This window comes from Crotalus tigris, unplaced genomic scaffold, assembly GCF_016545835.1.
Source record: "Crotalus tigris isolate CLP2741 ecotype Arizona unplaced genomic scaffold, ASM1654583v1 scf7180000018371.15429387391:27106975, whole genome shotgun sequence".
Lineage (NCBI taxonomy): Eukaryota > Metazoa > Chordata > Lepidosauria > Squamata > Viperidae > Crotalus > Crotalus tigris.
Window position 1 is genome coordinate 2,746,123 of NW_024096970.1, and position 16,991 is coordinate 2,763,113.

Genomic DNA, 16,991 nt, shown 5'->3' on the forward strand with positions numbered 1-16,991 from the left:
GCAAAATTTCTGCAACTTCAAATTTGTATGCTGCTGTACGAAGTTTTTGTACCCTGTGCAGTATAGCCTCAGTCATATTGTTTAGTAATCTGTTCTCAATCAAAGTGAAGGTACCTAATTCCAGCCCTGGCTTCCAGTATCATTCCACGGGAACAGAGCCAGACATTGCCATGTAGAACACTGAAAGTTTCCATAACTTTGGCTACTGACTCAGTTGCATGATGAGCCATATCTGATTCCTACTTAGCAAAACATACTGGTTTTATTTGAAAAATAATATCTCATCCTACATGGTATAGCACTAAAAATGCTGAACCAGGACAGGTGTCACAGTTCCAATAGATGGAATCAGATAAATCAGAACTCCGAAGCTAGAAACTTCCTCAAAGAACATGTTTATTGGATACAAAATACTGGCATGATCAAAAGTGAAACCAAGTCTGAAATTCCTCCCAAACAGTTACAAAGCCTATTACAAAGTCAAACTTCCCACCCCAATGCTATTCAATCACCCACGTTCCCCAATAGAATAGTTTGGCGAGCTTTCTAACATAACGCTCAACCCTCTAACATAACTGATAGAATGACCTTGGTTCCCATGGGACACAGAATGATACTCTGCACCCACTCCCATTCATGTGGCAACCTAGAACAAGCAAGATGGCTGCAGCCAGGTTCATTGTAAAGTTGACAACAGGGAGATGCAGATACAAGACCACCATTAGCCACTGGTTGACCATGGGCCTGTTGCTGCTCTCTCTCAGCCAAACTTACCTCACAAGATTATTATAATGAAAACATTGAAAAACAGCTCCAGGAAGAAAGGTGGAATATACTTCTATTAAATAAAAACAAACTAAATAAATAATTTACCAAACAACAATATTTATTGCTTAATTCAAATGAAACCCAATCTGACTGATTTAATTTTGAATTTGTTAAGAGCTATAATCCACTTGTCTTCCAAATCAGGTGGGCTATAGATATTTGCCCATCATTTAGATCCATAATTGCAGTTTCCCCACCATAGTTGGGCATCTATCTAGAAATATTAGTATTCAATTAGCTGTGGCTGTTCACAGAATATGCATTAGTTAGGGATGCCCATTCCTTTGACTTTTTGTTTATGTGATAGCTATTTTTGCTCTTCTGGAATATAAAATTAATTGTACTTAGTTTAGTACAGGGGCCCCAAACCCTGGTCCGTGCACCAGCACCGGGCCACGGCATGCCAGAAACCGGTCCGTGCAAACAAGCAAAACCCCATCCGCAGGATGCAGGCAGTACATGAAACCACGTTCCCTCTGGTCCGCAGAAAAACCTCTCTCCACGGAACCAGTCCCTGGTGCCCAAAAGGTTGGGGACCTCTGGTTTAGTAGATAAGTTCAATTACTATTTCTTCATTAAAGCTAAGAAAAGAAAATAAGAGAGTCATCAGCAAGATGCACAAGAACAGAACTCTTCAGTGACATTTATTTGGAACAGAACAAACAAGTAGACACACTAGCTTAAAATCAAAGCCTGTCAGCGCTGGATTGTCAGAAGTAATAACTTGAGGTAATTCTAACTATTTTGGGTTCAAATCTGCAACGGACCAGCTGTTGTTATCTGAAAAGCAAAACATAGGATGCAAACCATATGGAAGTTATTGGAGATGAGCACCCATCAAGTTTTATGAACAGGCATTCATACAGTATGCTGTTTTTATCATAAAATATAAATATATAACATAGTGTCCAGATATAAATATTAGTTATCATTGAACATATAGCAATCATGAACAATTAGTTAAGGAAGTACCATTCCTCAGTGATGGAACACGAGTCTTGCATTCAAATGCAGTAAATGCTCCAACACTGGAAGTTTTTAAGAAGAGACTGGACAGCCATTTGTCCGAAATGGTGTAGGGTTTCCTGCCCGAGCAGGGGGTTGGACTAGATGACCTCCCAGGTCCCTTCCAACTTTACTACTATTACTATTACTAAATGATTCTAGAATAACTTCCTGTTATTTCAAAGTACACCTTACAAAGATCATTGACTGAAGTCTTAGAATTTCAATATCTAGGTACTTAGAGTAGGCAGCCATCAGTTAATTTAAAAGAAGATATATTTAGTCAGCAACCTACCACTCTGAAGGTATGCTAAATTTCAGCTGCCATTATCCCCAAGTTTGTATAATGCTGGCTGAAGATAAGAAGTTTGAGTTTGTATTCAACAGATTGGAGAAAGGTACCTTAAGTAATCACTAGTTAACGCTGGCTGGATCTTGCCCGAAAAGGATCATATCTAGCATTCAATGATTAGAAGGCTGGACTATTTTATTTTATGGAGTCCTTGGTTTGTCGTATTATTTAAATTTATATATAAGCCGAGTTTATTTAGTCAGATTCGGTTCACACTGAACAGTTACAGTCAAGGAGTCTGTTATATTTCTCTTTTCCTTAAAAGTTGACTACAAAAAGAAATGAAGACAAATTATATTACAGAACATGAACGACATTACTGATTTCTGTCATTTTAAATGGAGAGTGATCAAAGACATTTCAATCCTTTCTATTAGCTGCTTCTGAGAGAGACTGCTGACTGGCACTCAAGCATTTACTGCAGGAGTAGAAGCAATCATGTTCAAATTTATTACTTTTCTCTTAATAAAAACAGCATTAAAAACTATCATGTAGAAAGTTGAATGCTCTCAAGGGGAGATTTAGCTTCTGTTTATAGGCTGAATGGGTGGGAAATATATTCAGGTAAGGAGTTTAGTATTCAGAGTGAGATTGGTTGAAGGAATGCACATGCATGCACACACACACACACACGCTTGTAATGACAATGCTAACTCAAGTCAACTCTTGTAGCTCTTTAGAAAAAGTTATGTGAATTATTGGGAGATACATGTTAACTTTCCCTTGTAGCAGAAATGTATATATTCATTTCTAATAATGCTTATATTATTATCATTTTATTTGAGCCTGAAATACAGGCTTTAAAATAATATATCAAAGCGTACCTTCTAGCTTACTAGAAGCAGTTCCTTTTAGCTCAGGTTCACCAGATGCAGCTATTTTCATTGTTATGGTTTAGTATGAATGAACGTTAATCCAGGACTCTCTTTCCATTAAAAATACCCTTGCTGCTGGCAGGACAAGACCAGAGATTCATTTCCTTCTCTCTACTCTCCCACTTATGTTTCTTATTCATTATGAAGCAAATGTTCCCCCCCAAAAAACTTTGAAATTCAATTTTACAAATTGAACCCATGAAGTCAGAAGTAGGTACTTCCCAAATTCAATCCAAAGGTTCCTAATAGCTAAAAAGCAGTGAACAAGCAACTTCTGAAAGTGATTACAGAAGGAAGGATGCAAGCCCTGTGTTCTTAAAGGCACTTTGTCTCCCAGAGTTTTAAACAGCAGTCTCTTTGTGAGGAGCAACTGTATGGAGCACTTGTGGATGATCTCAAGTCATCTCTTTGTCCAGAGAGAAATTATGAAACCAATTTACTTACTGGCTCTTCATTCTGCTATGGTCGTTGGCTACACTTTTAATGCAGTTTAATTTAGTTTAGTTTCAGTTTTAGCTTTCAGTACACCATTATTTCCCAGAAGTACTTTTGTGTGTGTGTTCTCTGTGGATTAGTATATTACAGAAACAGAAATAAGGCTGTTGGTTTTTTTGCAACTCTGATAGCCTCCCAGGAGTTGTCACAAAAATGGATCAAATGTTTTAGAACAGGAACCTATATCAAGTTAGCATACCTAATACTGAACCAGACTCTTGGGCCATTTAGCTCAATACTGTCTACATCTGTTGCCAGCAGCTATCCAGATTTCAGACCAGAGTTTTTTCCTAGTCATCCCTAGAATGACAAATGTGGAGGATAATATTGCTGAGTCTTGCCTTTCTCTTTATTGTGCAAATTTTGATCTGTATTTTGTGGAGTGTCACAGCAAATCCAGTGTGGAATATTTTCTATAATGAAGAGAAATGGCTAGACATATTATGCATTTTGGAGCTTGCTGGACATTCATATTGCTCAACAGTGAGCTTTCCCTTCAGACAGCATAAAATGTTTGCATTATTACACATGTAACTGTATGTTTGCTTTAAGGGTGTAAGGCAGCGGTTCTCCACCTGTGGGTTGTGACCCTTTTGGGGGTCGAATGACGCTTTCACAGGGTTTGCCTAAGACCATCGGAAAACACATATTTCCGATGATCTTAGAAACCGAGACACCGCTCCTCTATCTGGCCGCCACCACCGCCGCCCTCCTCCTCCTCCTCCGTCGGCTCCTCAGCCTCCAGGGTGCCCTTCTCCGACAGCGCCTGCTCCTGTCACCGCAGCGCCATCGTGCGCACCCGACGCCGCCCTGGGCTGGCTCAGCAGCTGGTCCGAGCTGGGTCTGGCCCACTGCTGCCGCTGCAGCTGGGCTGCTCTGCCGCTACTGCCGCTGCCAGCTGAGCTGAACTGCAGCGCCGAGCCGAGCCGGTCTCCACGCCTCCTGGTTGCCCAGCCATGCTCTGCCCCTGGCCGCCCTCCACACAGCGTGGGAGCCTCCCCCGCGCTGCCCAGCCAACCTCCCTCGCTGTTGGAGGCTGCCTTGGCCCTCTGGCGCCCGGCGCGGCCATGGGGCTACCAGGCAGGAGCAGCTCCTTCCTGGCTTGCCGGGCTCCGGGCCTCGGAAACGGCCAGGAGGCGGGGAAGAGGCGAGGCAGCGGCGATGCCTGCAAGTGTGTTGGAGGCCAGCCAGCCGGGCTGGGAGGGGAGAAGCGGCACCTTCCGAGCAGGAGCTGGCACTCCGGCCGCGTCCCTCTCACGTGCTATGGGCTGCGCAGCATGGAAAGGGGCTCCCACGACCCCACCGCTGCGATGGCGCTCAGGAGGCTGCAGGGGCGGGCAGGTCCCAGGGGGTGGCTGGGAGAGGGCAAGAGGTGATGGGATGAGGATGGGGGGCTCCAGGTTGGCGGGTGTGAGAGGGCAGCTGGCGGCTCCGTGGTGCGCAGATCCTTCGTGCAGCTTCCGAGGCCCCGGATATGCCGCCGCTTGACTCTCCACCAGGCTCTCTGCCAGAGCTTCCCCCCTCCCCGGGCAATTGTGTGGAGCTGCTTGTGCGTCCTTGGCAGTGCCTCCCCCCTTTAATCTCCTTCCTTCTCCATCTCATTCCTTTCCCCTTCAATCTTCCTTCCTTCCTTCCATCTCCAACTCCATCCCTTCCCCTTCAATCTCCTTCCTTCCTTCCTTCCTTCCTTCCTTCCTTCCTTCCTTCCTTCCTTCCTTCCTTCCCCCTTCAATCTCCTTCCTTCTCCATCTCCTTCCTTTCCCCTTCAATCTTCCTTCCTTCCTTCCATCTCCATCTCCATCCCTTCCCCTTCATTCTCTTTCTCCTTCCTTCCTTCCTTCCTTCCTTCCTTCCTTCCTTCCTTCCTTCCTTCCTTCCTTCCTTCCTTCCTTCCTTCCTTCCTTCCTTCCTTCCTTTCTTCCTTTCCCCTTCAATCTCCTTCCTTCTCCAGCTCCTTCCTTTCCCCTTCAATCTTCCTTCCTTCCTTCCTTCCATCTCCATCTCCATCCCTTCCCCTTCAATCTCTCTCTCCTTCCTTCCTTCCTTCCCCCTTCAATCTCCTTCCTTCTCCATCTCCTTCCTTTCCCCTTCAATCTTCCTTCCTTCCTTCCATCTCCATCCCTTCCCCTTCAATAACTCTCTCCTTCTTTCCTTCCCCCTTCAATCTCCTTCCTTCTCCATCTCCTTCCTTTCCCCTTCAATCTTCCTTCCTTCCATCTCCATCCCTTCCCCTTCAATCTCTCTCTCCTTCCTTCCTTCCTTCCTTCCTTCCTTCCTTCCTTCCTTCCTTCCTTCCTTCCTTCCCCTTCAATCTCCTTCTCCATCTCCTTCCTTTCCCCTTCAATCTTCCTTCCTTCTCCATCTCCTTCCTTTCCCCTTCAATCTTCCTTCCTTCCATCTCCATCCCTTCCCCTTTAATCTCTCTCCTTCCTTCCTTCCTTCCTTCCTTCCCCCTTCAATCTCTTCCTTCTTCATCTCCTTCCTTTCCCCTTCAATCTTCCTTCCTTCTCCATCTCCTTCCTTTCCCCTTCAATCTTCCTTCCTTCCATCTCCATCTCCATCCCTTGGCGGGTGTGAGAGGGAGGCCGGCAGCTCCGAGGCGCGCGGATCCTCCGTGCAGCTTCCAAGGCCCCGGATGTGCCGCCGCTTGGCTCTCCACCAGGCTCTCTGCTAGAGCCTCCCCCCTCCCCAGGCAATTGTGTGGAGCTGCTTGTGCGTCCTTGGCAGCGCCTCCCCCCTTCAATCTCTCTCTCCTTCCTTCCTTCCCCCTTCAATCTCCTTCCTTGTCCATCTCTTTCCTTTCCCCTTCAATCTCCTTCCTTTCCCCTTCAATCTTCCTTCCTTCCTTCTCCATCCCTTTCCCTTCAATCTCTCTCCTTCCTTCCTTCCTTCCTTCCTTCCCCTTCAATCTCCTTCCTTCTCCATCTCCTTCCTTTCCCCTTCAATCTTCCTTCCTTCCTTCCTTCTCCATCCCTTCCCCTTCAATCTCTTTCTCCTCCTTCCTTCCTTCCTTCCTTCCTTCCTTCCTTCCTTCCTTCCTTCCTTCCTTCCTTCCCTTTCCCTTCAATCTCCTTCCTTCTCCATCTCCTTCCTTTCCCCTTCAATCTTCCTTCCTTCCTTCCTTCCCCTTCCCTCCCTCCCAATATTTTTGAGCAAGGAAAAGTAAGCTTCTCAAGCGAGCATTGCTATATTATTTTTGTGATTAATCACTATGCTTTAATTATGTTCAATTCGTAACAATGAAAATATACCCTGCATATCAGATATTTACATTACGATTCATAACAGTAGCAAAATTACAGTTATGAAGTAGCAACGAAAATAATTTTATGGTTGGGGGTCACCACAACATGAGGAACTGTATTAAAAGGTCGCGGCATTAGGAAGGTTGAGAACCACTGGTGTAAGGGAACTGGACACACATTTTTTTCTTTTGTTAAAGCCAGGAATACCAGATCTGGGCTGCAAAATCTTGGTAACAGTTTCCTGTATCTCTTTGCTGGCAGCTCATGGTAATCCAGATTTGTATAGTCTGGATCTCTAAAATAATCTCATATTCACATTGGCCAGGATTCTCATCACAAAGCAATCTGCGCCCTAGGACTGCCAAAATTAGTAATTTAGTATACCGGGTTTCTCCCTCCTTTCGTCGCCTCTTCTCTTCCAGCTGGCACTAGAGTAACCTATGCTTAATAATACTGTATGTGAATGTACTCATTTACAAATTAGGGTGTCATTTTGTTATTGCACTACAAATGTACAGAAACCAATACTACAACTTTTAGCAGGTTTTGTTCTTTATGAGTTTAATGAGGAGGGGAAAAAAAAGAAAATGCATTAGAAATCCCTCTGAGCAATCAGAGATGTTAAAAAATACTAGTTTGGATCCAACAAGGTCCCAGCAGTAGCAGAAGTCATCTGCTGATATAGTGGTAGTTCAATTCTCCCCCACTGATGATACATCTGTAGCTGATTCACACAGAATCTAACACTATTCCATATGGTACCAAGGTCTATCAGGAACATTTTTTCAAAGGATGCAGAGACAGTAAGAAGAAGGTGTTGAAAAAGCTTTTTTTTTTTTTTTCAAACAAAATACCATTAAACTGCCAAATGAGTCTCTCTCTTATGATTTGAAGCTCAATGATACTACTTACTAATGAAAAAAATTACTTCTGGCATAAGCTTCAATTGCATCAATATACTTTTTTCAAGTGTTAATTCTATTTTCAGTGTACTTTCCCAGGTAGTTGCAATTGGCTTGTTGTTCACCTTAGTATCTTATAAGCGATTTTAGATCATGATTTCATTCTTCACAGCCCCAAATACTTTTTTTTTTCTGGGATCAAGGGTTTGGTTATACTAACAATTAAAAATTGTAATGATTTACATTTCTAAATAATGGAATTTCAGATAAAATTTATTATTGACCTGAGATGTGCCAGTATGCTATGGTAATTATAATTATATCTCTATATTGATTGTATTAAGTCTTCAACATACTTTCATACCTAAGACATGCAACATGTAAGTCATCAGCGAATTTGTGAAACATAAGATTATTCATTTCAAAGTAGAAGTAAACATCAAGTAAAATTTGGCCTGAGTTTATTATGAAGTTTATAATATTGCAGTAGAAATTAAAATGTGTTTTCATCGTGATGTATAACAAACATAGAAAGATATTGCTAACGCTATGGTGAAAACTGCAATGCAATTTAGCTAAATGGAGTGCTTAAAATCTAATGCTTATTTGATGGGATTAATTTTGGAAGAAACCACAATTCAATCTTAGAGATAATTATTAATCAAAATTAGAAGGTTGAATTAAAATATAATAAACTGCTAACATAGGTGTAGTCATTCACTCAGTAAATCTAACATCAGTATGGTTGCAAATATAATATAAATTCTCCAGAAGGTGAGATCTATTCTTCTTTGTTGAGATCTTCAATAACACAAGAAACTTTTATTTTTTTTAAAAAATGACACAAGATGTTCTACTGAGCGTCCAGAACTCACAAAATATTGTTTATCTCCATGCAGGCAGAAGAATATGAGAAGCAGTCAATATTGATGGGCTTCCTGAAATTTCACCCCAAATGGCCTGCAATAGCTACGCATAGCTATGCTTTGTCCATAGAAGAGAGTATTGAAATTCTGGTTTTTATTTGAAAAATTTACTAAAGGCCTCTGCAAATTCAGCCTCTGATTTAATTTTAAATCACAAATCTTATTTCTCTGTTGAGTCTATGCAGCAGTCCTGTTGCTAGCATCAGGAAACAGTGGTGTAGCAGTTAAGGCAGCAGACTAGAGAATGGAAAGCTGTGAGTTCATATCCCACCCTAGACACAAAGCCAGCTGGGCGAACCTCGGCCAGTCTTTCTCCCTCTCTCCACCCTAGGAAGAAGGCAAGAGCACAAACGTCTTCTGAAAATCTTGCCAAGAAAATTGTATAAACTTCTCCAAGCAGGAGTCAAGACTAATTCAAAAGTGTCCCTCTCCCGATCATATGAAATTCCTAACAAAAATATAATTTTCACTTATGGTTTTGTTCCTTTTCTACAATAAGTGATAAAAAGAGACCCTACAGATTTAGAACATCCCTCATCAAAAATATCCCCAATTAATTGGATTACGTTATACATTTGTACATGAATGAGAATAATTGGTTTAATTAAAACTAATATTTGTTTATTTTATTTTGCTTCCAATCACTGATACCATATTTAGTTTTAAAATGAATGGCAACTTAACGGCAATATGTTAAAGATGCAGTTATTGCTTTTTTAAATTTCCTGAACATTTAACTTCACAATCAAATTTATTTATTATTAAACAGGGTTGGGCATATATTACAGATTCTTAAATTGACATGGCCATTTATGATACATCAGTATTTTCTACCAGCTTCATTCATAATAGAATTTTTGGCTAGACCTGCGACATGAACATTCAAGCATCGTGGCAAGCCAAAATTCTCCTCTTACCAATCAGCATTGCCAGAAAACCACAGATGGCCGTATGTACGATTTGCTAGCTTATCATACAAACCAGAGTGCTCCATTTGGAACAAGCTAGAGAAAAAAGCTATGCAAGAGAGCAGAACAATGTCTTTCAACCACAACCATGTCTATATCCAAAGTATCTTCACAAACAGAATACCCCTTCTGTGGATACAGCTGATACTGTTGTCTTTAAAATCAGAAACTTCCCAACGCTGCCAGTTTGCTTTACAAATGAAATGGTTTATTGGATTCTGTGCAGAAGGAAGCGCTGTTTGCATAAATCAATGCTATTTATGTAAACAAATAGTTTATTTGGTAAGCAACATATTTTTGCCTTTAGAAATATGTAAAGTTAGCATATGGAAATTCATCCACTCTATAAGTAGTACATCTGTGTAATTGGTTATTTTTAAACAACTAATGCTTAACAAAACAATACTGCCTCATATTGATCAATTGAAGCTATTCCGTATATATGAAATGCTATGTTCCATACAACATTTTTACTTTATTATGCAATTTTAAAGGTTCTGATGTGTCCCATTCAGGAGGATTAATCCAAGAAGCACCTTTTTTATAGCCATGGGATGCAGGCCACTAGTAGTGTTCAACTCACTCTGAAGCCAACTGAATGGAAAGCACCCCTTTTGAGTTTGAAACAGTTCAGTCAAGTTTATAACAACTATTCCAATCACTTTGCAAATGATTTATATTTTGAATGCAATGTGATTTCAGAACTTACACAACAAACCACCATGTCGGTAAATAGTTATATTTGTTACATATTGATCTTTCAACTCAGAATTCATATCTAATCTACACCCATTTAAGAGTGAGCAAGTTTAACTAATAAATAGAGACACTAAGATAGTGAAATAAATATGCAATAAAGACTAAAATCCATTAATACAGGGTTTTCTTTGCTTTCCATCCTATAACATCCCACTGTTCTGTTTCAGAGTACTCCCAACTATCAGATACTTTATTATTGTTAACTATATATTTTCTCAAGAGATAATGAATTTGACAGCCCTGTTTACACTCTGAAATTACACATTAATTTAGATGTTACACAGTGCACAATGAAAAGACAAGAAAATAGGATTCCAGAACTGAAAATAGTAATTTTAGTGAGACCAAAAAAGTTTGAAATTGTCACTTTCTAAACATGATCTTCATATGTTACTATGAAAAGGATATGTGCAGGGTAAGAATTGAGAAAAGTCATAACATGATTTAAAATTGTAGATACAATCTATTTTTGCTTGCAACAACTGCATGCAATTTATAGCTGACATTTCAATAGATTCACTCAACACTGACATATTTATATAGTATTATTGCAAAAAGATACATTGTGACAAGATTAGCAACATTTTTAAAGTAATGATTATTTAAGAATCATAGTGCTACCTAAGGCAATTACCATGCACTCTTTTAACATCTACTTGGAAAGATCTGAAGGGAAAATAATTGACTTTGCTAATTTTACCCTTGATAATTATAAAATAGCTCTGCATTTCATTATAAGCCAAAATTTTCACATGTAATTGTCAACCTTGATAGAAACAAGATAAATGCTTTGTAGAAAAGCTCTGACAATTAGGTATAAGATCATGATACAATTAATTTTGGATTTATATTGCAAAATAACATTAGAAATCTTAGATACATATATTATACTACTTGCAACAATAATCAATAAACAAATCTGTACTTATTCTCTCACTGTCAATTCCCATGGCTAGCATTGTTACTACTGTAATGAATTCACAAATCATTTAAATTTCTTAGTTATCCTTGTTAACAGATTGCAAAATATAGAGATCACAAGTGGTATAGTAAGATCGAAAAGTTCAAAAACTGCATGAAGCAGAACTTTCATGAATTTATCCTGCACATTTTCGCCAAGTAAAGAAAGCAGCCCACAGAGTCTTTAAGGTAAATTCCAATGTGAGCAATTCATAATAATGAACAAAAATGATAAGATGTATTCTTTGCTCCTATGTGCAAAAACTAATGCAGTTTCTGTTTTTCTATATCTGTATGTAACATGTAATATGTCTATAGAATTTTCTTAACTGGGGACAGCATGGTGTCAGTTTTTATCTCTAACAGGTCCCCCCAAGTTAAGACTGATGTTCTGCAAGGATTATAAATAACAAATGGAAAGGCAAGCATAATGCAGAAAAGATGTTAGAGGAGCATTAAAAGACAACAAGAGTAACTTGTATTTTCATGATATCATGACGTTATGTAGCTAAACACATAAAAATTTGTGACTATTTTCAAATGTTTTATTCCTTGGGATAGTATAATTTGAATTGTGTCACTTTATTATCACTTTACACTATTATACATATATATATGTAACTTTATTATTCTATTAATCTATTTTCTGAACTAGAATGTAGTTTAGAATAGCTAGAGAATTGGTAACAACCGAGGTATAATAAACCTAAGTAATTAAGAAAATAAATAAATAAAATTAAGTTAATATACTAGCTGCATGTATATCTTATATGGCAGAAAAACAACAGAGGAAGAACTTTTGGCTTTTAAGAACATAATTGTATAATAAATACAAAAAATAAAAAGGTATCTTTTATAATATCAAACCAATCTATCAAGCATTTTATACTTTATATTTCATCACATTTTTAAGACATGAGAGAATGAGCTGATAAATACTGAGTAGATTCCACTTAGGTTATATAGAAGTTTCTTAAGTTTTCATTTGTCTAAAATAAGAACAAGATGATAATATGTTTTGGCATAACTTTCAGAACAAGCAGCTTAATTAGTTGAGAAGTCACATAATTCTGTAGATCACTGTGTTTTAAATCTGAACTGTGGCAAGCTAAAAATAATTACATCTCTTTGCCTAGAAATAGTATTTGATACAGAATAACATAAAGCATTTACACTTTATTAAAATCCATGGCTATTCTTCTAATTTCCAAAACAGATTTGGTAAAGTAGCCAATTCACAAAATATATGTTTGACAGACACGCAAAGGGGTAGTCAAACTACCGTGTCACATGAGATGTTGCAACATATCGTGACTATTTTCCCTTGCCGGAGCTGGGGTGGGCACAGCTTCCGCATGACGCATCGGACCTGCAGGCCAGCAGTTTGACACCTCTGCTGTAGACTGTCACTTGCCTATATTGAGTGAAACAGGTAGCATGGCCTGTGATTCTTGTGATCATTCTTGTCATAAAAATCCTATTCTACTAATGAATATTTGCTGCCAGCCCATCAGTGTTCACTTGTTCCACATGTTTACACTTTTGAAAAGATGCTCAAGAATTAATCAAAACTGCTATAATTCATTTACTTTAATTCACTCTTTCTGCAAGGACAGATCTTCCTACTAATCTCACTAGTGAGTCTTTGGGAATCAATATGAGAAAGAATGTCACAGTATACATTTTACATATTTAGTTCATCTGACATAGCTGACACTTCATATCTAGTAAAATTTCAGATGGGGGATGTATGTACAATGTAAAGTGACACTGAATGCTTCAGAGCACTAAGGTTTCTAACAAAACAAGCTCACAAAAAGCAGCAATTGAGCAGTTTTTGAAGTAAAACACATACTAAAATGTTTTCATTTAAAACCACAGGAATCACATTACCTTAGTATTTTGCAGCTGAGCAAGACTTGTACAGGCATTTGCTAGAAGAAAATCACCACTCAGGACAGCCATTTTATTTCCAAATTGCATATCTTTCAATGCTCCATCTGAGGATGTCAGTTCAGCAATGTTTACTATTCCACGATGCACAAGAAAAGCTGTGTGGATCAACTCTGTGATCTCTGCAAGAGTTCGTTGACTTTAAAGTAAAGATCAGATGTAATACAATTAGTTTCACAACCACTGCATGATTCACAGATATTATAAAAAAAAATCTTTGAGCAGAACTTGGTATTTATTAGTGCAAATGTAACATTCACTCTGTTTGGACCTATTTGGCCAATGATCACTTTTGATTACAATTTCTATCTGAAGCAGAATCTTTATTTCTTGGAAAACTTGAAACAATTTAAAATGTAAATCCTTCCTCCATTCTTCAAATGTGGATTAACACTTTTTAATGCATCAACAATTATTAAGAAAAAAAAGTTAAGGATGTAAATTGACCAAAATACTGTAGTCTTATGGGCATACCATCATTTTGTATCCTATTTCAGCAGTAGTAGTATTGATTCAATAGCTAGGCTGGTGTTGCTATATATCAAATTATGGAGGTACACAGGGCGGCATGGGACAGAAACATTCTAATCATGGTCAATCTTTGCTATATTCCAGAATGAAATAGAAATACAAACCATTTATATTCTAGAACAGAAAACTGCATTCTGCTATAATCCAAGGTCTAAGGAAGGGTTAATATATTCTACTGTTGATGTGAGTGAGAGGGAGAAGACAGAGACTAATAAGGCATCCTGATGCTCCTGCTGTCATTGTCAGGGCAGTCCTCCCAGGAAAATGTCCATATCAATTCAACTTATCCGATGGACAGCTGATCAACATTAAACAGATTTGCTCTGGGCAGATTGAGCTGAATACTTGCCATGAATCACAATGAGAGCCCTCTGGTCTCAGCAAGCGAGATCTGCCATTTCTGACTTCGGAAGATCCAAGGGCATATGGAGATCTCTAGTGATGAGGACATAAAGCTGCAGCTTCCTCAACAGATAGCTTGTTTTTCCCAAAGGTACATATTAATATCCTGAGGAGAACAGGCTCTTTTTTTTTTTTTTGACCTGAAACACCACCCTTAGCTATTGAACCCAAACTACTACTGTTCTTTTTTCTTCCCTTATTAAGCTTTTAATGAAGAAAATAAAATTCTCATTGTTCAGCCGATCATACAAAGCTTCAACAATGTATGAATGTAAAAATTCTCCAACGCTCCCTTTCCATTTTACCCTTCCTTTCTGTTTACTCTCCAAATAGCATCTATAACATTTAGCTAACTACATTAGAATTCCTCTTCAGGTTCCTTTATTTTTAATTGAAACAGCATAGAATTCTGGTAGAGTCAGAAATTATTAAATAGCTGTAGGCAATTTCCAAGGATTTGGAGATCTAGAGAACATCAGATCTTTTTTTTCAGCAATTCGATTCAGATTAATGTTTCAAGGAAAACATTTCCATATAAATCCTGGAGCATTCAAGCAATTAATAATTACTGCATCCACCTCCACATTAATTATAAAACAATTACTTTTAAAATCACAAGTTTTAAAGTATGGTACAAAATATGTAGACAGAGAGGGAATTTTATTTATTTAATCAATGAAGGCTAAGTGTACGGTATTTATAGAGCTTTTAAATGCATAATTTACAAGCCAATTCTATGGAACATGTATAGAAAAATAATTGTAAGCAAATCCTCTTTCTCAATCACATTGCCCAGTAATTGGACAACTGAAAGCAGAAACACCCAATGCAAGACACAATTATTTCACAAATGTCATGACATCATTGTGCAAATGATGTAAATTAGATATCATTTGCATTGTGTCATGACAGGCATGATGGCTCTTTTCCCTTTATCCCATCAGTGTGTGTGTGTGTGTATGTGTGTGTGTGTGTAGAGAGAGAGAGGGAGGGGGAGAGGGAGAGAGAGAGAGAGAGAGAGAGAGAGAGAGAGAGAGAGAGAGAGAGAGAAAGAGAATGCTCTGCATCTTTGGAAAGGCATAATAGCAAGGGGAAGTCCAAGAAAAGCTGTAAGATGCCAGTACCAGTCTGTGGCATGTCAGCAACCGGTCCACACAAACAAGCAAAGCCACGAGATGCAGGCAGCACACAAAACCATGCACCCTCCAGTCTGCAGAAAAACCTCTCTCTCCACAGAACTGGTCCCTGGTGCCCAAAAGGTTGAGGACCTCTGCTACATGGAGTTGACTCTTTTCTTCTCCCTTCTATATCTCTGTTCTATTTATTTATTATTTATTAAACAAATTTATATAGCTGCCCAACTCATACATAGGTAACTTTGGGCAGGTTACAAAATTCTACAATGTCTTCAGGTTTACAACTCTGGACACTGGTTGTAAAAGAGAAGAAAAAAAATAATCTCTACTATTTATGTTTAATCCAAGACAAGCTTTGCTGAGTTCATTAAGGCATTCATAATGAACACACGAACATAACATTGCAATCTTATCAAATGATCTCTCCACAAATAAATCAATGAAGAGAATCATAGAGAAAATATTTTACGTAGATGGAAGTTAATGCATGGCACAAAGAAGTAACATTAAGAGGAACAATATTGCCTAAACCAAGAGTCTTACATAGTGGCCATCTGACTAAATGGGGACTATCACCCTATCTTTCTGTATCAGTATTCAATCCTGGGACATATTTAAAGGAAGAAAAGAGAGAGCAAGAGCAGAGGTTCCTTTCTTTGCCACTAAACAGTCATGCTACTGTTCATCCATTTTTAGAACAAAACTACTAATTCAATGATATGCAGCCCTTTGCCTCTTGCACTGTGTCAAATATTCAATAACTGTGTCAAATATTTTCTGTCTACTCCAATGTAGAATAAACAGTTCCGTACTGATCTCCATCAAATTATTCCTAAACATTAATTCCACAGGCAAATAACTTTTGCCTTGTATCCTGCTATACAATAAGTTTGATTTAATATTGGTATATAGAATGTGCCAAAAATTGTATGTTGAAGAAACATGGCAAGAAAATTTAAACACAAACAAAACCATAGCTAACTCTCAAATTTAAAACTATTAGCTTCTATTATTTTATAATCGTTATTTAAAATTAGCCAATCATTTGTTTAAAGAAAAAAAGCTTTAAAGCATAGGTTCCCAACCTTTTGGGCACCAGGGACCGGTTCTGTGGAGAAAGGTTTTTTCGCGGACCGGAGAGTACTGCCTGCATCCCACGGATGGGACTTCACTTGTTCGTGTGGACCGGTTGCTGGCATGACACGGACTGGTATTAGTCCACAGACTGGGGGTTGGGGACCCCTGCTTTAAAGCTTATTTAAAAAGCTTTAAAAAGCTGAAATTAACCTACAGAAAACTATAGCATCAAAAATTACCTGACTATCTTTACCTTCATATTGATTGGATAAGGCAAATTTATGAGACTTTAAAACTAGTTTTTATGATTCACCAACTGAGCAAAGAAAAACTGATAAAAAAATAAAACACTCTTGACAATTCTACTTGTACTTGTATTTTGAATATCTAAATTGGAATGGAGAGGAAAAAAAATTGCCTTTCCATCTTTGGAGAAAAAGCAAGAACTTTAAACATTTCCAGAATATCTAGAGTCACCATCTAGTGTCTATAGGCCCACAATCTACAGCAAACATAGTTAAAATGAAAGAGTGAAAATGGTCCATTGTCAATTTCTTGCCTATTTGCTCACTTGCGC

General features: G+C 38.5%; 1 protein-coding gene across 4 annotated transcripts in view; it reads right to left on the bottom strand.

Annotated features, from left to right (window-relative positions):
* The window catches only part of PDSS2 (decaprenyl diphosphate synthase subunit 2), an 89,763-nt gene that overhangs the window by 39,675 nt on the left and 33,097 nt on the right, over positions 1-16,991 (bottom strand). For all 4 annotated transcript variants that reach the window (XR_005557642.1, XM_039351119.1, XM_039351120.1 and 1 more), the window contains one exon: positions 13,209-13,407. Coding sequence is in view for 3 of the 4 variants with exons in the window: in XM_039351119.1 (XP_039207053.1) it covers positions 13,209-13,407 (199 nt within the window). In the remaining variant the exon portion in view is untranslated. The remainder of the gene's footprint in view (positions 1-13,208; positions 13,408-16,991) is intronic.